Below are 26299 nucleotides of genomic sequence, written 5' to 3' on the forward strand. Positions count from 1 at the left end.
TGGAAACAGACAATTCACTAGCTTTACAGTAGCGTTGGCTAAGCCAGGGCAAGCCTGCTCCTCCGCAGCGAGAGGTGCTTACTAGCCCCAGCAGAGGGAGCCCTTCGGCAGGCACTCTGCCCGAGCCGGGGCGGCGCTTGCGCATTCACCGAAGCCGCCTCCGCTGATTTCAGAACTACGTTTCCCAGAAGTCCAGGCGAAACCATAGGTCTTGTGCCCTAGACCTGATAGGCGAACCTACAGGAGATCTGCCGGAACAGGAAGCGTTCTGTTGTCACTTCCGTTGCCTTACTTCCCCCTCGCGGAAGCGCTAAGCCCCTCGGCCCTGTCTCTATTAGGTGAGTATTTCTTGAAGGGTCAGTTATCCCGACTGAGGCCTCGGCCCCCCCGCCCCCGCCCCCGCCCTCACTTAGTCGGAAGTCTAGCCTCGAGGTTCCTCCTGCTTGGCGCCGCCCTCGGCTTTTTCCTCTTGTCTTCCTTTGGGGTCGGGGCACGGAGGGCTGACCCCCGCCCCACCTCCTTCCCTGCCCCTGCCGATGAGCCAGGCCTGGGGGCGCTGGCTGCCCCGGGCGGGGCTCCATCACCCTCAGCCTTCGTCGTCCTGGGGGCAGCGGGCCCTCGAGGGGCTTTGCCTCTCTGGACACGTCTGTAATTCGGTGTCCAGCAGGGTCTCCCAGGGGCCGTCCGGCTCCGGACCATGGCCTCCTGCCCGCAGGCACCGGGTAACGCTGCCCTCGCTCATGGCGCTTGATCTCTCCTTCGCAGATCTGCCCTCGGAGATCGCTCTTGTTTTCCAGAAGGGAGGGGGAATGGTCCCTGTCATCCAGCCAGCCAGTTTTCAGGTGAGTTGGAGGTGGTGACCAAAGGAATCGAAACCTAGGTTTTAAGAGCGTACAGACCGACTTCTTTCCCATGTTTTGGAAACTATATCATGCGGATAAGTGATTCATTCCATAAGGAATAGTTTCCATTATCAAGCTTCCTTTTCCTCTGATACCCAACCAAGACGTTCATGTCCACAGAGTCCCTGGTACTGAACTAGCTGCAGTCCTTTCCTATAAATTTAAAATTGCATTTTGTAAACTAGATCAAGAGTAGGCGTTACTCGAGCATTTTCCAGTGTTGTTTTTGAAGTGCTAAAATAAACAGACAGAGGCACCAATAATGCTTTATCAGTTTGGAGGAGGACCTTGGTGGAGGCTCAAATAAACAAGAAGATTCTTGAAGGTTTCGTTGAGTTGGTCTGAGGGAGAGGTAGGTTTAGGCTAATTGGAAAGGTGGGTATTAGAGTCATCTTTTGGACCTTGTGTGGATAGATGATGGCAGACAATTTCTGTTAGGGAGTGGCGGGACACAAGTTTAAGTGATCTCAGATCGTGGACAACCACAAAGGACGCCGAAGACGTTGAGTTTTCACCTCTACAAGGGACAGATTGTTTGCTTTGGCACTGGAAGCAGAAATTCCTAATCTGGAAAAACGTATTAGAGAGCAAGTTTTAGGGTCTGTATTATGGTGGAAAAAGACCAAGTTTTCCGAAGTACCATGGATAGAAAGCAAATTTCAGTAAACTAAAAAAAGAATATGTAGAGAAGAAAAATATGGACATGGCGCCTGCTGGTCATTAGGAGAGTGTCTGGGTTGGGCCTTTGAGGAGGAGAGAGCAGCTGTGGCATATGCTGGGATTTAAATGAAAGTTACTGTAGCATTGGCAGTAAAAAAGGAAGTTAGTAGCTTGAATTCTTGAAGTGACTGTTGGTAATGGGTAAGTGATGGCAAAGATGATACGATATGCTGTGTAACTGCTGAGGAATTCTGCCCAAAATGTAGATTTCATGATTCTCAAGTAACTATACCTTTGGGTTAGAAGAAAGAATTTAGGATTCTCTCCTTTGCTCTTGCAGCACATTTTAATATGTGTTTTTTAAGTTGGAGGGTAAGTGGTAAAACAGGATAATCCCATTAATAAATGTATGAGAAATTGATAATTTCCAGGAGCCCTCAGTAGCATGGAGGGAGGAAGGAAGCAAAGCCTTGTCATCAATTCTGTACTCAGTGCTACAGCTCCATCCGCCAGCTGCAGTGTAGAACATTAGGCCACCTTTTTTGTATAATCTTTTGCATCTTATATGTGTCTGAGTGAGAGTTCCAGCAATGCCACCTGAAGATACAACTTCAGTCAGGTTAACTGTAGAGTAAAAAAGATAGAGGTTGGGGAAGCAAGGCTAGACACAGCCTTAAACATATTGTGGCCAGTGATGGAGGAAGATGAAGAGAGAGAAGGAGTGGTAAGTATAATAGGGAAGCCAGAGTAGCCTAGAATGAGGAGGCACAGAGTGAATGGCGCCAGAAGAGCAGAGCCAAGACTTCTATAACAGCCTACTTTGATTTTTTCGGGGAGGTCATTCGCACCACATTTTAATGTCAGTTTCTTTCCTATCAATAATCTCCATTTGGTCACCTATTTATCATATGATGCTATTTGTAAAGGTTTTGCAGTCACTTTTTTCCCTAGTGAAAACTCAGGGGAAGACATTTGCTCTATCTTTCTTTAAAGAATTCTCTAATTACTCTTATTTAGCTTCATTTAAATCAGTAGGCCCAGATATTCCCCCAATGGCTGGGACCTGGATAGAATTCATCTGAGAGTCAGGCTCTAACTTGTTTCTGGCTCCTTATGTCTCCCCATTTCTTCTTTATTGATCGTTATTTTATGTTTACAGCATGGGATCACAGAATGCCCAAGAATGCACATTAATACCAAGAGCATTCTAAACTATCACATGACTTTGCTGTGTCAGACAACTCAAGTTTGGGGTTAAGGCTGATAGTTTTCCAAAATACTGACTCCATCAATGAAATGGTGCTGTTTGTGGCTTGTCATTAACCTTGGAAGGTGTCATTGGCTCCTGCTACTCTAAATTTAAACAAGTTGTTCTGATAGAGAATTTCTTCAGAGGATTTCTATCCCCAGATATTGTTGTGTGCAGACAGTTCAGGACTGTTTCTCTCTGTCCTTCTACAGGAAGTGTTTGTAAAGGGACCATCATGGATTACAATGGACTTTTTTTCCTAGGGAAGTGTGGAATTGAAAATTGATACCCCCCTTTATTTTGTAGTGTTTTACTAAGGCTTAATCAATTTACTATGTATTGATGATTAAGTTGCTATGTATTAGTTACTCTCCCTTAGCATGTGAATTTGAACGCTGTCTCTGAACTTAAGCCTGCAGCTGCAGGCTCCATATTTTTAACACAAGTAAACCTCCACAAACAAAGTAATCAAACATATTTTGTATCAGTAGCTAAGTTGTTATTTCCTCATGTATATTTTAATAAACACAAAGAAAAACAACTTGACCCTGTCCTACAATCTCCCTAGTAACCAAGAAAACAGCCTTGAATGTTAGTTTCCTTTTCCTGGGTACTTTCCACTCAGAAAATTTCAATTCAATCAAATCAGGAATAAATAGCATGCACCCTCAGAAAGCGTCAATCAGATGACAGGGTCCCTGTTCTCCCTTAGAAAGTGCCAACCATGTTGCTTTCCAGAGGATGTTGGTCCAGATGTTAGGCCACCTGGTGACTGATGTAATTTGTGGTTAGTGACCTTAGCCCCAACCAGTCAGAAATAAGATATGCCTGTCTTGCCCAAGATTGTGTAGGCTGATCAGTTTCTTGAAATTGACTCTAAAAGAGCTGCTGTGACTGTCAGATGCATCCTTGGCTACTCAGGAGCCTTGGATCCTGTTTGTTGGCAATTAGCTAGCTTTGCTAATAAATTGAATATGCTCAGAACTTTATTGCCTCAGTTTCTCTTTATCGCAGATTGTTATCACGACAGTTGGCGACCCAGATGGGACCCGAGTGAGGGCCTCCAGCCCCCGGGACTGCTTCTCAGAAGAATTCTTCTCAAAAGACTGCCCCGGAGGACGGACTCCCCCTCGGGCCTAACCTAAATTCTTCCTAGCCAAGGTAAGCTCCTAAATGGGAGATCCTTGTCAAAAGAATGGAAGTTTTTTGTCTTATGTAGAGCAATCCTTGGTTCAAGTAGAACAATCCCTGTTGCAGATAGAAAAATCTCTCCTGCATGAAGAGGAAGAAGATTTACTTCTCCAAAAAGCAAAGGAATCTCTTTTACAGATAGAGAAGTTTCTTCTGCACCTAGGAAGGTCTCTGGAACACCTAGACAGTTATTATACAAGTAGAGTTAAATTGGTATCAAGTCTGGCATTGAAATGATTTCTTTCTAGAAAATTGTGCACCCTAACTTTGAATGAAGATTTCAAATTTGAAACTAAAATCTCTCAGAAAAAGAAGTGAAGTTAGAAGCAAAATTTGTAACATCAGTGGCTTCCTTTTTTGGTTCTCGTTGGTCAAAGTGAAATAGCTTTTCAGCTGATAAAATTCTTTGTGCTTAAATTCATCATATGGAATTTTTGATTTACCCAAGTGGACCATTCTGTAGACCTCAAAATAAAACAATTTTTATGTAATGCAAATGAGGCAATTTTTGGGTTAGAGTCAGAGGGTTAGGGTTAGAGTTTACTCACCCACCCACCTCACTCAGCCTATAAAACAAAGGTATACAGAAAATAATACCTTATGAATGTTATTAAATGTACCAAAATGTAGGCATTAAATAGCGTACCATGATAATAAAAAACAATTATGAAATAAAAGGTAAAGTTAATGATAAAGTATGCACAATATTGTGCCGTAAAGCTAACAGGTTTGTAATATGTTGCCTCTTCCCCACCCACTGCACCTAGCTTTTATCACTGGTGGTTGGCTGAAGTTTCTTTCAGAAGTCTTTACGTAAAATCAAATTTGTGTAATGCAAGTTATGTAAAGCGAGGAGTCTCTGTATTTAATTGCTACAAATAAAGGCAGTTCCCAAGTCCCCCTAATATTGTTAGACCCTAGGCATAAACTGGCTACCCATCTGGACACTGCTATTGGTAGCTGCAACCCCCAGACTGTCTTAAACATGGCACTGTGTTGGCTGCCTTGATAGCAAGGGCTACCAATTAGAATGTCCAGGAGGGATTCCCTGTTAAAAATTTGTGGACTTACCAAAGAATCATGAGCTGAGGACCAGGTCTGTGACTAAGACTCCTAAGGCAGCTGTACCTGCTTGCCCAGGGGAAATGAACCATAGTAGAAAGCAAGGGCCAAGGGACTCAGCTGAACTACATGACCATTGGACAGTGATTCCTTGGGATAAACCCCTAGCCAAAGGTTTTCCTTCTCTTTCCGAAGGGTGAGCCCAGGAACTGTATCCCTATACAATTGGACAAATCTTTTAATTAGAAACTAGACTCCAAAAATTAATTAGGAACTATTAAAACATCTCCAAACACCTGTCCAAAGGGGAAAAGTGAAGCAGCTTGAGACAACTTTCTGTTCAAAGAATCCTCACATTACTTGTCTTTACTAGGATGGGTGGGAGACACCCCGTGGAAGTCTACCAGTTCTCCTCAAGCAATGGGAACCCCACTATGGGGTCATTTGTGACTGCTGCAACCAGAATTTCCATTTAATATCCTTTTATGGGTGACAGTGAGGGCAGTGTTCCCAAGGGAACCCCCTTATAGGAACTGCTTAAATTTTGGGGGTCAAGGCAAGTTATTGGTATAGCCAGGAATGGTGAAGGTGCACACTGTTAACTATGTGAACCCTGGTCAAAGATTGCTAGAAATTCAGCTGAGACACTGTTTGGCCTAAAACTGGCACCTTCAATTATTGTATATTGCAAAAAATTAGGATTTGCCATTGAATGCTCCAACCCATATCAAATGAATTATTGGTTAATTATTGGTCTTCCTGGGTGGCTCTCAGTGATAGAATGTGCTCAGCTGTACCCACACTGAGTTTGGCGCTGCCAGCACAGTTGTATAGGATCATTAAGGAAATCAAGAGAACTGTCATTAAATATTCCATCTGTCTTATCATCTATGTTTTTGTTTCTAGATAAGTTAAACTTATGAATTGGAGAACTTCACCTCGATCAAATTAATTATTGGTTCTACAGTTAGGTAAATTCAAAATGACTGAAAATAGAGCTATCAAATTGTGTAAAGACTGGTCTAAAATATATTAAAATCCAGATAGGTCCCTGATCTGGTACAAAGAAGAAATGTTCAATTAAAGGCTTTGAGGTTATAATCAGTAAAACTGTGCACACTGACTTTTTGATTAAACTAAAGGAGGGAAAAACATTTCTGGCAAGTACATTTTGTTTGCTCATGTGTGTTTTTGTCTTGATAATTAAATTAACCCTTTTCCTACAGTTTGATCAACTGAAAGGAAAACAATATAGAGGGTAAAAACTTTCTGCAGAATTCTGAAAAGTCTTCAAATGGAAAGTCTCATTCATTCTCTCTCTCTCTCTCTCTCTCTCTCTCTCTCTTTCTTTTTCTCTCTCTCTCTCTGTCTCCCTCCCTCTCTCTCTCTCCCTGTCCCTCCCCCTCCCTGACCCTTTCTACATCTGACCATTCTGGGAAGGGAGGGGAGGAAGTGGGAGAACAGACAAGAGACAGAAATAAGAAGGCAGGAATCTTTGTCTCCAATCTGCAGGAATTTATGGCATTATAAACTAAGTAGAAACCAAAAGTTGTTTCCCATATTATAATTCTCCAAACTGTGTCTAAAATGTTTTTGTAAAATTTTCTTTTACTGGTCACTCTGGGGAGTGACCACAGTTTACTGATTAAAGAAAAGGGAACTGCAACTAGTGAATTCCAAAGAGTTCACAGCTTGTAGTCAGACCATGGAGAAAGGAAAACTGGTTTTCAAATCAGGGAGCAGGTGAAGAGCAAGTAAAATTTAATGTTCTTCCTGAATGACACAACAGAAATATATTAGGTTAATTAGAAATGCTATGAAACTTGTACTGATAAAACTATAATAAATACTAAAATAATATTTTCAACTTAGAGTTACTGAGGGTAGAATTAAACAAAGGAGTTAACAGGGTGCTCAGATTACAAAAGACCAAATTAAAAGGAACATATAGCTTACAAATATTAGTATAAAATACTGAAGTCTTGAGAAAGCAAACAAAATTTGTGAATTATTTCAGGCTATTCCTTGTCTCATTGTCTTCAGTATTGAAACAAATAGACATTTTATGAGATGAAATTATGAAGCTTACAATTTAAAACAAATTGTTATCAGTTGGAAGTGTAATCCCATATTTTATAAAGTACAAATTGATAAAACAAATCCCAGTATTCTGATAAAGGATATGTAGGTTAGGTTGAAAAAAAAAGAAAGAAACAGATTTGGCTTTTTAAGTGATTTGGAAGGAAATGGAAAATTATATTCTTCATCAGACCCAGATTAATTCTTGAAGGCAAAATTGTGAAGGCATAATCAAAGAATTTTTCTAATACAAATCATTGTTGAAAATTTGATGATGAGGCAAATGTAATTGGTTCAGAGAAGATAACAATCTGCTTCACTATCAAAGAGCTAGTAAAATTGTTATAACATTTTTTTAAACATCAAAGTATTATGTCAATCAAAAGTACTATTTAATTTACACTTAATTGTTTTAATTAATTCTTAGCAATTATAGTCTCACCATCACTTTTCGATTTGTGTGGTTATATTTAAGCCAGTTAACTTTGTAAAATTAAAACATAAGCTGCCTGAAAACAGTAGGCTCTTGGGAAAATTGAGAAATAAATATTTTCATTAGGGATTATAAATCTAGATTTGATCTGGTTGAAATTTTGTTCTGAAACTAAATTATAATTGTGGTATATCAGAGAACTTAATACCAAATGCATTTGCTAAAGGCAATATGCCAGAAAAATGAATGCATTAAGTAAATGAGTTAAAATCAAACATCAGGAATTTGTTACTTGACTTTAGGTGAATTACTTCACCACAGTTTTCTTTTGATGAATAAATAGCATCCATCCCAGTCGTTGTTGGAAAAAAAGATAATTATAAAGTGCTTGGCATAGTAAGCACTATCTATATATTGTCTGTTGCTATTGGGTTTTAGATTAAATAACTTTGGAGGTTATAACATGCCGTACTTTGACTTGAGATTAAAACATTATATTCAGGCTTTTGATTTTTCTTGTATTATGTATTATTTCTTGTGTTGTATTAGAAATGTAATTAAAAAGGTGGATTCTCTTTTAATTAAATGACTGTGCTTTTAAATATATACTATTATGCAAAATTTTTGTAAAATATTGTGAAGTGCTATTAGAGAAGCCGCTTCACTATTGAACGGTTAAGATGAATGTAACAGTGTTTGAAATTTGTGATAATGTGGTACCTTTTTCCCTAAAATGTATACTTATTATAATTTAATGAGAAGTTTGAGGACCCCCCTCCCCCTGCCAGAATTGTGATTTGAATTCGTAACTGTGCTTCAGTAAAGTTATGCTATCTTGTAGACTCTGTGAAAGAGCTAATGTTGTACATTTTTAAAACTGACTGGTTACTTTTAATTGACTGAATTGAGGTAATTTGACTTACTTGATTTTGTATTTTATAAATTGAACTACTAAAAGATACTAAAATTAATAAAATGACTAAATATTCGATGGGTTATATTTAACCATTAACCTTTTAACTAGATAGTCATAATTTATTGTTTGAATGGTGAAGTATGTGTGTAACTGGGAAGTTATATACTAAATATTAAAACCTATCACTCGTGAATTTTTTTCCTCCAGAAACTATATTGAATTTAGAAAACTTTATCATTGGATACTATATGATTTGTAACCAATGCTGTTGATTACTTATATTCTGCCCAAACATATGGTTCATGAAGTTTTGCTATTTAAGGTTAAGTCTTCTGGGACATTAATTTGATATAATTCTGAGTTTTAGATTCAAGTATTCTGTTACGATCACAAACCCAATAATCCACCATTCAAAGGGCTGCCTTGTTCTGCAGTCAGAGGACTGCTACAGGTGGATATTTGCCTTTGGAAGAAAGTTGAGAGGACAACCTTGCGAAGGTGAAGGTAGGATCCTCTTAACTTGATTTCCAGTTGAGCTGCTTCCTTTTCAAACAGGAAGTTTTCCCACCTGGATAATTTTGAGCCTTTTGGTACCCTGTGAATAATACGGAGCTTTGGCATGATTGGCTGTTAACTGTTGCTCTGGTGTGGAATCGAAATAGAGCTTAGTGTGTTTTTCCCTTGTTGCAGCTTCTCAATATAACTATGTCCCTCCTTTTCCTTTCATAGCAAATTTCTGAAATAAGCTCTTGGAATGAAACATTTCAGCTTATAAAGTGGAACCATATTCTAGAGATTTATGGCAGGTAATCAATTATTAGTACTGAAATAACTGAGTTATATAAATATGAAAGATCTTCCATGATTTTCGTCTGGTTTGTAGCTATATTCATGTATATGCTATAGTAATAATATTGTCATAAGGGGAATGAGAGGGAGATTTGACAGATGTATATGACAAAGTTTTCAAAATTGCATTAAGGACTTCAACATATAAAATTGCATTGATAAACTATCAATAGTTATGAAGAGAGTATAATTATTTTCCTATTTAAAGTATTTATCTTACAATTTTAAGAGAAAGAAGATCTTATTTTCCAGTTCAGACCTTCATGGACTCTTTATAAGATCAAATATAGGGTTTAAGTAAAGATAGAAAACGGCAACTGAAATTCTCGGAAGTTTCAGGGAATTAAGGGTTCTTAATTTGATGTTCTTATAGGTCTGTTGTTAATAAAATCAGAACCATAAGGCTTGAACTGGTTTTTTACCATATGAACTAGTTGTTGTACTAAGTTGTATTGAGTTTGTAGTAAGTCTTCCTGCATGCTCTTGGAACCTGAGAAGCAGATCTGGAAGAAGGAGCAACATTTGTGGCCTCCAACATCCAAGCTGAAAGCCCTCCACAAGTGTGGACTGCAGTATAACTTGACCTTTGGACTTTGTCATCTGTCTACATCAAGAATTTCCAGTGACCCAGCAAAACTACTTTGTCAATGTCCTCACTTCTCTTTTCCTCCATGCGCCACTGTCTTTGTACCAAAGGGGACTGCCCCCTGAAAATTTTTGTCAATGCGCCGGCCATAGGTACTAAGGTTGTAAGCTGTAGATCAGCCCACTTACTTTTTGGTCTTAAAGGATTTGTGCTAAAATTCTAGCACTACCATCAGTCCAGCACTGTTGCCTACAGCCCCCTGTCATGACAACTGGATAATGAATAATGCTGTCATTGGACTTCATTGTCAAGTATGACATAATATGCCCCTTGGACCCCATGGGTGTTGAATCTGTCACCAGCTCTATGAAAGCACTCTCGAATCATGGATACCTATTCCTGTCCTAAGTCCCCTTGTTCTCATTTGCTGCTAATTCCTTGTGGGATGATCCTTATTTGGAGGGTTCTCCTGGGTGTTTTCTGACTGGGAGAAGTGGGCATACTAATCTCTGGCCTTCTCTAAAATGTTGTATGTACCAGTAGAGTGTTCTCACAGGGTGACTTTGCAGAGACAAAGTTAACCCATGGTGGTTTTTTCCCTGTAATTATTGCTTTCCGTATTTTATGATGTTTATGTGAATTTCCTCTCTCAGCCTGATTTTGCATACCTATACAGTATCCCCATTGCTAAGGGATGCTGATCATGTCAAATTATATTGATTTAGTTTTTAGATGGTCATTCATGGGAGACATGTCTCCCAAAAATCAAAGCAAGAAATTGTGGAATTAAAAATTGATACTCCATTTTATTTTGTATTATTTATTAATATTTAATTCACTATGTATTGGGTGATCAGGTTGCTGTGTATTAGTCACTCTCCTTTAGTTTGTGAAGTTGAACTTAAGCCTACAGCTGCAAGCTCCTTATTTTTAACACAAGTCACCGTCTAACAACAAAGTAATCATGCATTGCTGGCTAAGCCACCCTGTTTTTGTATCCCCATGTACATTTTAATAACCACAAGGACAGACAACTTGACTTTGTTCTACGATCTCCGTAGTAACCAAGAAAACAACCCTGAGTGTTAGTTTCCTTTTCCTATGTACTTTCCACTCAAAATTTCAATTCAATCAGGAATAAATAGCATGCCCCCTCAGAAAGCATCAACTAGACCACAGGAGCTTTCCAGAGGATGTTGGTCCAAATGTTAGGCCACCTGGTGACTCGTGTAATTTGTGGTTAGTGACCTTAGCCCCAACCAGTCAGAAGTAAGATATGCCTGTCTTGCCCAAGATTGTGTAGGCTGATCAGTTTTCTTGAAATTGACTCTAAAAGAGCTGCTGTGACTGTCAGATGCATCCTTGGCTACTCAGGAGCCTTGGATCCTGTTTATTGCAGTTGCTAGTTTTGCTAATAAATTGAATGTGCTTGGACCTTTGTTGCCTCAGTTTCTCTTTATTGCAGTTTTATTGCAGCAGAGGCAAGGAAGACTTTTTTGGCCCAGGAAGCATTGGTGTTTGAATCTGAAAGATGACCTCTGACCTCTGATCAGATTTGCATCTCCTTTTTCTTGAACAATGAGTGTTGAATATTGCATATGTTGTTAGATTTGACTGATTTGTTTTTGTCAGTTGATTTTGCCGAGTTGCATTTTTTTCCTCTTATTTTTCATTGTTCCATGGATAAGTCACTGAATTGGGGAGTGTCAGTATATTTGGAAATAAGAATAGAGATTTTTAAAGAATCAGGATAGAGAGAGATAAGATGAGGTTCCTTTCATTCAAAGCCCTTATTGATGCACACAGTGACTTCAAAAGTATGTCACAGGACTGTCACGCTAGCATCTTTCCAAGTAGGCTTCTAAAGCCTTCTTTGAAGTATACCAACTTTCACTGTGTATCTTTGATTCTTTCTGTATTCTGACTTGAAAAACAGCTTCTGGGTACTTCTGTTTCTCTAATTTCTGTTACCATAACAACATCTGGAGTTCTCCATTGGTGCCTAGGGTTTTGGAAAAGTAGTAACAATTTAATTAACAGTTTAATCTCTAAAAAGGTAAGGCATAACCAGTCAAATTGTACAATTGCTTTTATAGAGGTGTGAGCATCTTCCAAACTAAGTGATATTTGTTATTCATAGAACCTTGCTCTATGATCATGCTACAGAGTAATACAAAGTTAAGCACATAATTGATACTCAGTAAATTAGTTCATTGACCATTTATTTAATAATTTACCTTCCTACCTCAAGTCAGTCTCTCTCTCTCTCTCTCTCTCTCTCTCTCTCTCTCTCTCTCTCTCTCTTTCTCTCTCTCTCTATCTCTCTCTCTCAATCTCTCTTTCCCCAATCCAGTTTCCACACAATTTCCAATGTCATTTTCCTAAAGAACAATTCTAACTGTTATGCCTCTGTCCTATGAACTCTGGCTTTCTATTACCCCTAGGATTAAATATAGAATCCTCTGTGGCACATTGAAATACCTTTACTACTTTGCCCCAACCTTTGTTTCCTGAACATTTATATTTTATTCCCCTGTTTATACTGTCTGGTCCAACCAAGTCAGCCTTCTTTATGTTCCTCACATGCAGGACTCCATCTCCCATTTCCACTCCTCTTCATACAGTACCCTGTACCTGGAGTGCACTCCCTCCTCCCCTCCACCTCATAGAATTCCTCTCCTTTGGAACTAAGCTCGAATACCACCTCCAACATGTAGCCTTTTCCAGGCATCTGTAAATGCTGGTGCCTTCTTGTATTAATTCTGTAGCTAAGTAGTCCTCCATGATAGACTCCATCTCCAAGATTGCACCTAAAACTCCTCTTTTAGTGAGAGCAATGACTCTTTCCTTTTTGTCTTTGTTTTCCTACTATCTGGATACATAGGTGCTTGTAAATGCCTTTTGATTGATCCATTGTGGCTCTAATCTACACTTACGAACACAGTAAATACCAAATATATACGAGGTGAATAAAAACTAATTTCCCTGGGGGTGGGATGGGGTACTGGTTCAAAATAGTTGTTTTGCTAGAGGAGCTGAGGTGTTGCTTAGGCTGAACCTTGAAGAAGCAAGGGAGGTTACAAAAAGGAGGTGAGATAAACTTCAGACCCCGAGTTGTTGTGAAAGATACTCCCTATATATGCATGTGGTTAGTTTCTGGCTTCCCCTAACAGTCATATGTTTGAGGATCTCTGGGTGAAGGGGAATGTATTGATGTTTCAGGAATCAGTGACCTTCAAGGATGTGGCTGTGGAGTTCACTCCAGAGGAGTGGAAGCAACTGGATCCTGCTCAGAGGAACTTGTTCAGGGATGTGATGCTGGAGAACTATAGGAACCTTGTCTCGCTGGGTAAAGACAGCTTTCCTTTTTAACTCCAAATTTGCTTATTGGGATATCTTCACATTCTTGTTTAGTAGATCCTTTGTGCTGTCTCCAGTGCTTAGCTCACTTCATGGGCTCATGAAAGTGAGCTTGATGAGCAGGGATGTTCCAGATAATGTGTGTTACTGGGGCTCACAGGATCCCAAATTTAGATTGGAAGGAATGACCTAATCCCAAACCCTTACTTTATAGATGAGGAAACTGGAACCCAGAGAGACTCTATTCAAAGCACTTTCCCATTTCTTTCCCCTGAGCAGGGCTTGCTGTTAACAAACCAGGTATTATCTTCCTTTTGGAAAGAGGAGGAGCACCATGGATTCCAGAGAGAGCTGTCCTAGGAGACACCTTTCCAGGTGGGTGATTGAAAACCAGGCAGGTGGGAGTCACTGCAAAGAATAGCTGCAGTCTTCTGGTTATTCAGGGGTATTCATTCATATTTGACCAGGTGCTCTCCTAAGATTTTCCCAGGCCCAAGGAGAAAGCTCACCTCTGATCAAGTTCAGTATTTGATTGTACTCTTATTTTCATACCAACAAACCAGTTTCCACTGGATCACAGAATGTTAGCCCTGGACAGGACCTTAGATATAATTTCCACCATTTTTATATATATTGGAAATAGACCCTGGGAACTAAAATTTTAAAATGTGATCTCCAAACTGGAAGGGAATATTTAAAGGAAAATCCAATCTACATCATAACTTCCAGTTGTTTGGTCTTTGCATAAATACCTTCAGTGAGGTAGAACCTACCACTTCTCAAGGCAGCCCATTCATTCTATTTTTGGACAGCTCTCATAGTTATTAGTCATGTTCTTCCTGACATCAAGTGGAGATTTGTTTCTTTACACCTCTCACCTGTAGCTTTGTCCTTTGGGGCTAAGTGTGATAGGTCTAGTCTCTCTTCTCTCTGACAGCCTTTCTAATACTCCAAGACCTCTGGCATGTCCCCACATGAGGGTCACATTTCTCCCTTTAGCCATAGTTCAGCAGGAATTGATGTTTTTTTTTCCCCTAGCTTTGATATCCTCCTCAAGAAACTATCTAATTTATCGTTGTTCTTCCTAACAGCCTGGAAAGTAGTACAACTCTTGTTTGGCCTTTTGATTACAAGCCCTGTGCTCTTTCCACTGCTTCATGGTTCCTGACATTTTTCCTCATCCTTCTATCCAAACTCGAAGTCATTTATTTTCTACTCAATTCATATCAAGAAGTCTTTATTAAATACATACTATATGCCAGGTTCTGGGCATACAAAGGATCTTGATATATTCTTCAGTGGAATACATAATTTATGCAGATAGTTGAATATGAGAGCTCTCTATTAACTGGTCCATAGATGCAGAAATTTGAGAGATGAGGAAAGATTTTGCACCTATACCAAGATGGCACTTGAGCTGAATCTTGAAAGAAGTCCTGGGTTCTAGGAGTTGGAGGAGATAAGGGAGATAATGGAAATTCAAAAGAACCTTTTCTAAAACAACCCTTCATATTTTTTATTATAAGTGTCCCCTTAGAACATTTCTATGTCATGATTTGTTCAGCCATTCCATAACTGATGGGTACCACTTTGTTTCCAGGAATTGGGTACAACAGAAAAAGGCTGCTAAAATATTTTTGTACATATGGATCTTTTCCTTTCTTTGATCCCATTGAAACCCTCATATCTTTTTTGGATGAACTGTTGTTTAGTCATCTTATAAATATAAAGTTTACCTTTTAAAACCAAGACCAAGACTATGTTTATCCCTAGGAAGTTTCATCGTATGTAGGCTTTATGGTCCACTAGATAAAACTGGCCTTGGCAGACAGGAAGACCTGGGCTCAAGCTCCTTCTGTGTATTGCTTAGGTCATCCTGGGCGAGTCATTTACTTAGTCAGAATTTCAAGCAGCTCTCTTAGAGTGTAAAAGCAGGTGCCTAACTATATTGTTTGGAGGAGTTTTCTTGTCAAGAAATGAAATCACAAGTATATTCCCCAAGATTTAATCTCATTCAAATGATGTGTGATTCAAACAATTCCAAATTGTTTTTCAGTCCAGATGGGCATCCAGGCCATTTATTGTCCAAGCTAGCTCTCTCTCATTGACAAACTTGTCTGTCTTCCATTTGTCCCTATTCAGATTATTGATAAAAGTGGTAGCACATTACCATGTACAGATCCCCAAGCACTTCACGGGGGAACTTCCAGGTCTCCGTGGACCCATGTTTATGAGTCCAACTAATTCCAAGTATCTGTAATTATGTTACCACCTAACCCACATCTCATCTTTTCCATAAGAGTAACATGAGAAACTTTGTTAAAACATCAGCACGTAATATGTATAATATTCATGGAATTTATCAATGTAATGATGCTTACAAAAAAGAAAAAAAAATCTGACCTTGATGATGCATTGCTGGCTGGCCCTTAGTGATCACTGCTTCCTTTTCTAGAGTTCCGCTAGCCATCCCTTTCTAATGCTTTAGAATTCTCCAGGAATGAAGATCAAATTCATTGGCTTATGGGTTTTAGACTCCTTTCTCATTTCTTTTGGAAATCAGTCAACATTTGCCTTTCTCCAGTGTTCTGATAATTACAGTACCTGACATTTATAAAGCACTTTAAAGTGCTTTAAAACATATTATATACGTTTTCCCCTTTAGGCTTTAAGCCTCCCAGCCTCCTAATGTAGGTATCAAAGGCATTATTATCCCTACTTCAAAAATGAAGAAATGGAGGTTCAGAAACCTCAAGTGACTTGACATAGTCACACTGAAAGTGTCAGAGTTAAGACTTTGCCCATGCTCCTATCATTTTCCTGATACCAGTAGTAAGCCAACAGTCAGATCTACTACCTCTTTCAGTAACTGAGGGCTTAGTTGTTTTGATTTTGATGAATTTAACTCTCTAAGTTCTCCTTCTACTGCCTCCTTATCTTGGTCATCAACTCATCTTAAAATTTTTGTTCTGGTCTTTTCAAACTAAGATTCTTGTCAAAGAAAACAATTCTGCCTTCTCTCTCCTTTTCACTTGACACTTTTCCATCTTGAGGAAGCATCCTTTCTGTTTTTGATTTACTTTTTCTCCAATATAGCTTTTAAAAACCCTTTTTATTGCCGTGGCTTTCCTTGCCAGCCTTAGTTCTTTCTGAGCTTCAGCATACTTGATACTCTTCGCATGGGATTATACCAGGTTTTGTATTCATCCTGTGTTAACTCTCGTTCTGTTTTAGTTTTCCTTCAAAATCTAATTTGGTTTGCATTGTACATCATGATCAGTCTTTTTAGACAGCTTCCTTTGTCTTATACATTGAAATTATTCTTCTTTATGTCCTCAGAATCTTAATTCTTTTGAAATTTTCTCATCCCAACTAAACCTACTTCCTTATCAAAGGGAAGTCTCTAGTCTCTTAGCTATTTTTTTTTGTTTGACTCCTTTAAAGTTTGCTCTTCCCAAATCAGGATACGTGTCAAACTATTGCCAGGTTTTTTCTCCTTTTCCTGTCATAATTTCTTTTATTTTCTTTTTTTTCTTAATGTCTTTTTTCAAATTTTTCTTTCTTCAAGTCATTTATTTTCTTCTCCCTACCTCACCTTCTCCCTCACTGGAAAAAAAAAAAAGAGAGAAAGCCTTTGTAAGAAATATTCAGAGTCAAGCAAAACAAAGTCCTACATTGGCTATTTAAAAATACATGTCTTATTCTGCATCTCGAAGTTCTCACCACTCTGTTGGGAGATGGATAGCACTCTTCGTCGTAAATCTTCTGGAATCATAATTGGTCGTTGCGTTGGTCAGAGCTCCTGAGTCTTTCAAAGTTGTTTATCTTTATAGTGTTGTTATTATATAAATTGTTCTGGTTCTGCTTACTTCACTTTGCATCAGTTCATACAAGTCTTCCCACGTGTCTCTGAAACCATCCATTTTTTCATTTCTTATGGCTCAGTGATGCTCCATTACATGCTTATGATATAATTTGTTTAGCCATTTCCCAGTTGGTGAATCCTCCTTTGTTTACAGTTTTTAGCCAACTATAAAAAGAGTTGCTATAAATATTTTTGTATATAGGGGTCCTTTCCCTCTATCTTGGTTTTTTTTGGGTATAAAGTTGTATGGCTGTGTCAAAGGACATGTACAGTTTAGTAACTTTTTGGGCATAGTGCCAAACTGCTTTCCAGAATGACTGGACCAATTCACAACTTTACCAGTAGTATATCAATGTGCCTTTTACCCTCCAGCATTTATTGTTTTCCTTTTCTTCTCAACTTTGTCAAGCCAAGGGGTATGAGTTGGAAACACAGAGTTGCTTTAATTTGCTTTTCTCAAATTATTAGTGTTTTGGAGTATTTTTTCATATGGCTATTGATACCTCAGATTTCTTCCTTTGAAATCTGATATCTTTTGACTATTTATCAGTTGGGGAATGGCTCTAACTCTTATACATTTGAATCACTTCCTTATATGTCTGAGAAATGAGACCTTTATCAGAGAAACTTGCTGCAAAGATTTTTTTCCTAGTTAACTATTTCCTTATTAATCTTAGCTTAATTCAAATTACCTTTGTTTTAATAAACTTAATTTTAACTTTTCAGTAAACTCCTTCTTCTCAAAATCCTTGTAAATAGATATGTTTAGTCAAGCATTAAAAATTCCCACATTAGCTATGTACAAATAATGTGTCAGACTGTACCCTGAACTCATCTGTCCCAAAGTGGGTAACATGTTTCATGATGAACGCTCTGGAATCCTGGTTAGTTGTTGGGTTGATCAGTTTCCCCCCTCTTTGTTTTTCTTGACTCCTCTGTTTTTATTTCATAGTTTTTAGTTATCTCTTGTCTTTTCATCAGTAATACCTAGACGTTCTCTATTTCATTAAAGGCCTGTTTTTCCCCCTGTAGGATTCCCACTCAGTTCTTCTAGGTAAGTTATTTTTGGTTGTAAGTCTATGTCATTTGCCTTCTAGAATATCATATTTCACTGGGCAGCAAAGGTTGCTAGATACTGTGGGATCCTAACTGTGGCTCCTCAGTAGTAACTTTTCTTTGACACCTTCTGGCTTCCCTGGCTTTCTTTAAGTTCCAGCTAACATCCCATCTTTACAGGACCCTTTCCCAATCTTCTCTTTCTTAATTATTTTCTGTCTATCCCATGTACAGCTTGTTTGTACATATTTGTTTGCTCGTTGTCTCTCTCATTCAATTATGAGCTCCTTTAAGGCAGGGACTGTCTTTTGCAACTTTTTTGTGTCCTCCTCACTTAGCACAGTGCCTGGGAGTTTTTGTGTTGAGGTTTCTTTCAGTAGGTCACCAGTGGATTCTTTGTATTTCTACTCTGCCCTCTGGCTCTAAAATATTTGGGCAGTTTTCTTGAAATAGGATGCCTCGGCTCTTGTTTTGCCTATGGCTTGCAGGTCGTCCAGTGATTCTTAAATTATCTCTCTTCAGTCTGTTTTCTGGGTTAGTTATTTTTGCTAGAACCTACCTTATACTGTCTTCTTTTTTCAGTCTTTTTAGTATTTCTTGTCTCATGGCATCAATAACTTCTGTTTGGTCGATTTCTGATTTTCAGAGAGTCCTTTGCTTGGGTAAGGTTTTGAACCTCTTGTGCCGTGCTGTTAGTTTCCTTTCCAGGTCTTTCTCCCACAGCTCTTGTTTATTTTCCAACTTTTTCCTTTAGCTTGGTCAGTTAATCAACAAATATTTGTTAATTGCTTGCCATGTGCTAGGTACTAGGGATACAAATGTAAAGAATGAAAATCCCTACCCACAGTGAGTCTATATTCTAGTGGAGATGAGAACAAGTATATATAAAATTATATACATCTCAAACACGAAGTTAAATGCAAATCTATATATATACGTACACATGTGTACAAATGGATATTTCTATTATATATACATATGTACACGCACACATGTAGCTATATCCATCTCTATGTATATCTACATCAATCTCGATAGATAGGGCTATAAATAGGGACTCTATGGGGCAGAGGTAAATAAGGAGGGTATTCCAGGCATGAAGGAATAGCCATTGAAGAGACATAGAGTCAAGAGGTGAAGTTTCATGTGTGACAGAGAGAAAACCAGTTTGGATGAATAATGGTGTGAGAGGGGAATAATGTCCAGTGAGGGTAGGTTGGGGTGACGTTGTGTAGGGCTTTAAAGGCTAATGGAAGAGTTACTATTTTATCCTGGGGGCATTAGGAAGTCACATGATCAAGCCTACACATTTGATCTTCACAACAACCATGGGAGTTGTGTTATTATTATTCCCATGTTAGAGTTAGGAAACTGAAGCAAACAGAGCTGAAGTGACTTGACCCTGGGTCACATAGTATGTGTCTGAGGTGGGATATGACCTTGGGTCTCAATAATTACAAGTCCAGTTCTCTATCTCCTCTGCTGCCTCGCTTCCTCCTATGGTCTCAGGCAGCAGTGAGGGGCCTGGCTTCTGGAGGAAGTAAGAAATTGATAATTTTGAGTTACACTTCCCTCTTACCCTGTATTCTTGTGTTCACTTGTAAACATGACAGAGGTGGAGGAAAGCTGGCGAGGGCAGTCAGAGTATTGAGGAATCTTGAGTCCATGTCATTGGAGGATTAACTGAAGCCAATGGGGAGGTGTGGCCTGGAGAAGAGACAGCTCAGGGTGTACATAGTAGCTGTCTTCTAGTACTTGAAAAGTGCTCACAGGAAAGATAGACTGATTCTGTTGGGCCTCAAGGCAGAACTAGCAGCAAGAGTAGAGATCACAAAGGACCAATTTAGGCTTCCTGTCAGGAGAAAAAACAATAACAAAACTCCCCCAAATTTCTGTCAGTTAGAACTACCCAAGTATAGAATGGGCCGCCTCTGGAGGGAGTGATTTCCCCTCCCTGAATGACTTTAAGCAGAGACTAGATGACCACTTGTCAGGTGCGCCATACTGGGGATTCTCTGCATCTTCATTGGACTAGATGGCTGCTGACGTCCTTTCCAGCTCTGAAGTTCTGTGGTTGTCTGTCACATCAAAGTGACAGAGTAATAGACATACCACAAAGGCAGGTGATAGATGTTTGATGCCACTCTCCGGTATGTGTTGGCACTTTTCTGGTTGCTTTGTCTCTATGCTTCCCATCCCATTCTCTTGCCTTTTCTTGGACATGTTCTTTCCTGAGACCTGTTAACACAGCTATTGGAACCAAAGCATAGTATTGCCCTCTTCTGCTCCAGAGAGTTAATGGGTTGTCTTCTATGTGACAATATAGTGTTCCTATCCCTCATCAAACCTTCTACAAGTTATAACATGTTTACTTTGGTCCCCAGATACTGAATCACTATTTTGATACTGGACAATTACAATTAGTTCCTATCCCTCTTAAAATATGGTTCCCAGATCTGAACACTAACCTCTAAATATGGTCTAACCAAGACAGAGTACAATAATCTTTTTAATTTCTGGGATATACACACAGACATAGAAAGATGTCTTTCTCTTTCTGTCTCTATCTGTCTATCTTCTGTCTCTGTTTTTCAGTCTCTTTCTCTTTGTTTCTCTCCTCTCTGTCTTTCTGTCTCTGTCTCTATATATATGTTTGTTATCTTTTTAATGGCCACAGAATATGATGTTAGTTTCATTCAGATTAAGCTTAAGAACAGAACCTGCTATCCAACCACAGCTCTCCAATCTTGTACTAATTTAGATGATTTTTTGAACCTGACTGCAGGGTTGATTCTGATTGAATGTTATGGGTTTTTTTTAACAGCCTATTTTTCTAGTAGTGGAGACTTTTTGAAATCTCAAGTCAGTCTTCCATTGCATTAGCAACCAAGTGGATCATTGAATCCAGCGCTGGGCTTGGAGTCAGGAAGACTTGCGCTGAAATCTGACCTCAGATACTTACTAACTCTGTGAACCTGGGCAAGTCATTTAAAATCTGCTTGCCTCAGTTTCCTCACCTGTAAAATGGGGATACTAATAACTTCTACCTCCCAGGATCAAATGAGATAATGTTTATAAAGCTTAGTACAGTTTAATGTAAAGCTTAATGTTTGTAAAGTTTAGTACAGTGCCTGACACATAGTAGATGCTATATGAGTGTTAGCTATTATTATTAGCTCTCCCACACAACTTTAGGTCATCCATAGAAATGATCAACTTACTTCCATATATTTTTAGGTAGGAATAGAGTCAGGACCTGTGATTTTATTGGTTCAAGGAAGTCTTAAATGAACAAACTCCATCTTCCAATTCAGGTTGGCAGTTACCTGAAGCACTTAGAGGCTATGTGACCTCTCCCCAGAGTTCCAGAATTACATAGCTAGTATGAGTCAGAAGCAAGACTTGAACCCAGGTCTCATTGGCTTCGAGACTGGATATATGCCTCACTAAGCTATGTGAAAACCTCGGAAGGTATTGATAAATGTGTTGAATGGTAGACCCCAAAGCATTACATTAGAGGCCTCCATGACAGTTCTCAGCAGTCCCTCCCAAGACTTTTGGGGGGTAAGTGATCTTAAATAATTACTACTTACTTATACTTTTTGTCTATCACGTATTTCTCTAAATTGTCTAAATAATTACCTTGAGAGATTTTGTCAAATACTTGGCTGCAATTTAGATAAATATTTTAAGGGTTTTTAAATTAAATTTATTTATTAAATTTTAGTTTTCAACATTTACCTCCATAAGATTTTGAGTTCCAAATTTTCTCCCTATCTCTTCCCTCTCCCCACACCAAGATAGCATGTAATTTGACATAGGTTCTATATATACATTCATATTAAACCTATTTTCACATTAGTCATATTGTAAAGAAGAATTAGAACCAATGGGAGAAACCACGAGAAAGAAGAAAGTAAACAAAACAAAATGAGAGCAAATAATATGCCTCCATCTACATTCAGACTCCATAGTTCTTTTTTTGGACGTGGATGGCGTTTTCCATCATGAGTCGTTTGGAATTGTGTTAGATCCTTGCATTGCTGAGAAGAGCCAAGTCTATCAAAGTTAGTCATCACACAATGAGGCTATTACTGTGTACAATGTTCTCCTGGTTCTGCTCACTTCATTCAGCATCAGTTCATGTAAGTCTTTCCAGGTTTTTCTGAAATCTGCCTGTTCATCATTTTTTTAATTTATTTTTTATTTTTGGTTTACAGTGGTCAGTTCCACATAATTTTGAGTTCCAGATTTTCTTCCCCCTCCCTCCCCAAGATGGCGTGGAATCTGATATATCTTCTACATATAACTTTGCATTGAACTTATTTACACAATAGTCAAGTTGTAAAGAAGAATTTTATGACCAATGAAATGAATCAGGAGAAAGAAGAAACAGAACCAGAAAAAAAACCAAAAACAAACAAAAGAGGGGAAAAAAAGGAGAGCAAGCAGTGAGCCTCAATCTGCATTCATACTTCATAGTTCTTTCTCTGGATGTAGATAGCTCTCTCCATCATGAGTCCTTTGCAGTTGTCTTTGCACCTTGTATTACTGAGAAGAGGGAAGTCTATCAAGGTTAGTCATCACAGAATCCATATATCTGTGGTTGTGTATAATGTTCTCCTAGTTCTACTCTGCTCACTTAGCATTATATCATGTAGGTTTTTCCATGTTATTATGAAGTCCGTATCATCCCCATTTCTTATTGCACAATAATATTCCATCACCTTCATATACCACAACTTGTTCAGCCATCCCCCAATTGATGGGCATCCCCATGATTTCCAATTCTTTTCTACTACAAAAAGAGCCGCTATAAATATTTTTGTACATTTTTGTGGGTCCTTTTCCCACTTGTGTGATCTCTTTGGGATACAACCCTAGAAGTGGTATTGCTGGGTCAAAGGGTATGAACATTTTTATAGCCCTTTGGGCATAGTTCCAAATTGCTGTCCAGAATGGCTGGATCAGTTCACAACTCTACCAGCAATGTAACAGTGTTCCAGTTTTCCCACATCCTCTCCAGCATTTGTCATTTTCCTGTTTTGTCATTTTAGCCAATCTGACAGGAGAGATGTGGAATTTAGATAAATATTGACATCATCATTCAGTAATCACCAGTCAAGATACTGTGTTAATTTAAGATAAAAGGTCTGGGTTTTTTGAAAGATTGTTCTTAATATACTCATCATGGGTCTTAGTGGTCAACATTTTCTTTCCTAACAACCTGGAAAACATCAGTTTTTAGATTATACAATTTTGATCAAGATTCAGCTTAACAGATGTTAGCCTATCTGTCTTTACTGAAAACTTAGACATTTTTCTTTTTTTCAAATTTATTTTATTTTTAATTTATGGGATAAAACAAGATTCTATAACATAGTATAATAAAAAATGATTGCACATGAAATAATTTAGACATTTTTCTAAAAATTATCAGCAGTGGTTCAGTATTGAAGTATACAATTAGTTTTTCTGTACTCTAAAATATAATTCATTTAATCTAGGATACTTGAAATGGTTTAGTAAAGAGCATATGGAAGGCTAAGACATGGAGACCACGTGTCTTAGCCTTCCATATGCTCTTTACTAAATAGCTTATTATTTTTAGGTTGTTGATAATTTTCTTTGATAGAAGAAACAGAATCCAGAGCTGATTAGCCGATAAAACATCTTCCTCCAAGAAAATATTGCATATATTCACACTTTTACTCTTTCTTTCAGAGCACTTTAGTTCAGAGACTAGGTGTGCAACAGAGACAACTCCAAAGCTCCCCATTTCTGTGGGAGAGACCCTCCAGAATCCCTGGGATTCCAAGTTTGCAGAAGTGTGGGAGTGTGATATTAACTTAGAGCAACAGAATGGCAAACGTGAAAAACAATCCCCTCAAGCAAAAGTCATCCACAGGAAAGTGTCCAAGTTTCATGCTAAGATGAGTAAAGCCTTTGGAAGAGGCTTTGGTCTGGAGTCAGTCCTGGTTCCACAACACAGAGTTCTTACAGGGAAAGGTCTACATAAATGTGATACACATGGAAAAAACTTCAAACGGTGCTTAGATAAAAGTAAACTCAATGGAATCTCAACTGAGAAAAAGTTTTATGAGTGTCATAAAGGCAGAAAGCCATTGAGTTGCCATTCAGACCTTATTCAACATCAAAAGAAAAATACTAAAGAAAAATTGTATGGATGTGGAAAAGTATTTGGCAGCAACTCATCCTTGATGAATGATCCAGTGATTCATGCTGCACAGAAACCTTTTCAATATAATGAATGTGGAAAATCCTTTAGCTGGTCTGGAGACCTCAATGAACATAAGAGAAATCACACTGGGAAGAAACCCTTTGAGTATAGTGAATGTGGGCAATCTGTGGGGTGTGGTGGAGCGCTGACTAAACATAAGAGATGTCAAACAAGTGAAAAACCCTTTGAATGTAATGAATGTGGGAAATCTTTTGGGTGGCGTGGAGACCTTACTAAGCATATGAGAATTCACACTGGAGAGAAACCCTTCGAATGTAATGAATGTGGGAAATCATTTAAACAGCCTGGACACCTTACTGGACACAAGAGACTTCATACCGAAGAGAAACCTTTTGAATGTAATGAATGTGGGAAATCCTTTAGGTGTTCTGTATACCTTACTAAACATAAGATTATTCATACCAGTGAAAAACCTTTTAAATGTAATGAATGTGGGAAATCCTTTAGGTGTTCTGGATACCTTACTAAACATAAAAGAATTCATACAGGTGAGAAACCTTTTGAATGTAATGAATGTGGGAAATCCTTTCAACAGAGTGGTAATCTTACTGTGCATAAGAGAATTCATACTGGAGAGAAACCTTTTGAATGTAATGAATGTGGGAAATGCTTTAGAAGGAGTATAAAGCTTACTGCACATAAGAGAATTCATACTGGAGAGAAACCCTTTGAATGTAGTGAATGTGGGAAAGCTTTTAGGTGGAGTGGAGACCTTGCTACCCATAAGAGAGGTCATACTGTAGAAAAAACTTTCTAATGTAATGTACATGGGAAATCCTTTAGGTGGTACTTACTGAGCATAAGAGATTTCATGCTAAAGAGAACTTCTTTGGATCTAATTATTGTAGTAAAACCTGGGAATAGCATGGAACTCTTACCAACCATGAGAGTGCTCATATTGGAGAGAAACCTTTTGAAAGTAATTAATTTGGGCAATCCTACAAGAGCATGGAAAACTTTTTAAAGATGAGATTTTCTACTGGAGACAACAATCGAATGTAACTAGTATGGGAGAGATTTTCCTCAGCATGGTCATCTTTCTGCACAAAAGGGAATTCATACTAGAGAGAATCCATTTGCGATGAATATGGGGAAATCTTCTGGGTTTTCTGAAGATGTTACTAAACATGAAAGCATTCACATGGGAGAGAAACAGCTTCTGTAGCCAGAGAGCCTTGCTTCAAAGTTCATCTATATAACTTATAACCTGTGGGACCTTGGATAAATCACCTGATCTCATTGGGCCTCAGTTCTCTCATCTCCAAAATGAGGAGGTTGGACTAGATCTTGAATATGCTTTATCAGAGAAGTTTGCTTCAATTCCCTTCCCTGCCCTGTTGACTTTTTTTCTAAGTCTACCTGGATTGATTCTGCTTTTGCAAAAACTTTTCCATTTTATGTAATCAAAGTTTCCTCTTTACACTTGATCACCTCAACACAGAGTCATAAAATTTGAGAGTCATAAGGGACTTGAGCAGCCATCCAGACCAAATCTATAAATGAAGGGAATCCCCACCGTAACATAGACCTTTCAAGGAGAGGGAGCCCATCACCTCGAGGCAGTTGCACTTTTGTGCAGCTCCAATTATTGAGAGTCTTTTCCTCACATTGGGCCTCAGTTTGTCTCCTCTATTTCTTCCCTCTGGGAAGGCTAGTTCCTCTTCCACATGAAGAGGTCTTCAATACTTGGAAACAACCATCATATTCTCCCTGAGTCTTTTCTTCTCCACATCCATCTCTCTCACTCAATTCTTACATCATGAACTTAATGTGGCCCATAACTCTTCTAGCTGCTGCAAGCTGGTGGAGCAGTGGATAGAGCACTGAGC

At 38.6% G+C, this 26299-nt stretch overlaps 1 protein-coding gene across 2 annotated transcripts; it reads left to right on the forward strand.

Moving 5' to 3' along the window:
* The first annotated feature begins 271 nt into the window (after positions 1 to 271).
* Positions 272 to 26299, forward strand: LOC118839796 (zinc finger protein OZF-like). 2 transcript variants are annotated; one of them, XM_036747318.1, is made up of 5 exons: positions 272 to 338; positions 766 to 842; positions 13150 to 13276; positions 13567 to 13662; positions 23933 to 26299. In XM_036747318.1, exons 2-5 carry the CDS (start codon positions 810 to 812, stop codon positions 25225 to 25227), a joined length of 1551 nt encoding a protein of 516 aa, XP_036603213.1. In that variant the 5' UTR covers positions 272 to 338; positions 766 to 809; the 3' UTR covers positions 25228 to 26299. The 2 variants fall into 2 exon arrangements, 1 of the variants encoding a protein (XP_036603213.1); XR_005009638.1 differs by lacking the exons at positions 13150 to 13276; positions 13567 to 13662; positions 23933 to 26299 and adding exons at positions 3826 to 3972; positions 5971 to 11361 and having other exon boundaries at positions 274 to 338.

Source organism: Trichosurus vulpecula, chromosome 2, assembly GCF_011100635.1.
Source record: "Trichosurus vulpecula isolate mTriVul1 chromosome 2, mTriVul1.pri, whole genome shotgun sequence".
NCBI lineage: Eukaryota > Metazoa > Chordata > Mammalia > Diprotodontia > Phalangeridae > Trichosurus > Trichosurus vulpecula.

Coding starts and splice junctions, on each gene's coding strand:
- LOC118839796 (XM_036747318.1), top strand. CDS start 810: ATGGTCCCTGTCATCCAGCCAGCCAGTTTTCAG. Junction 843..13,149: donor TCCAGCCAGCCAGTTTTCAG/GTGAGTTGGAGG, acceptor TTGATGTTTCAG/GAATCAGTGACCTTCAAGGA. Junction 13,277..13,566: donor TAGGAACCTTGTCTCGCTGG/GTAAAGACAGCT, acceptor TCCCCTGAGCAG/GGCTTGCTGTTAACAAACCA.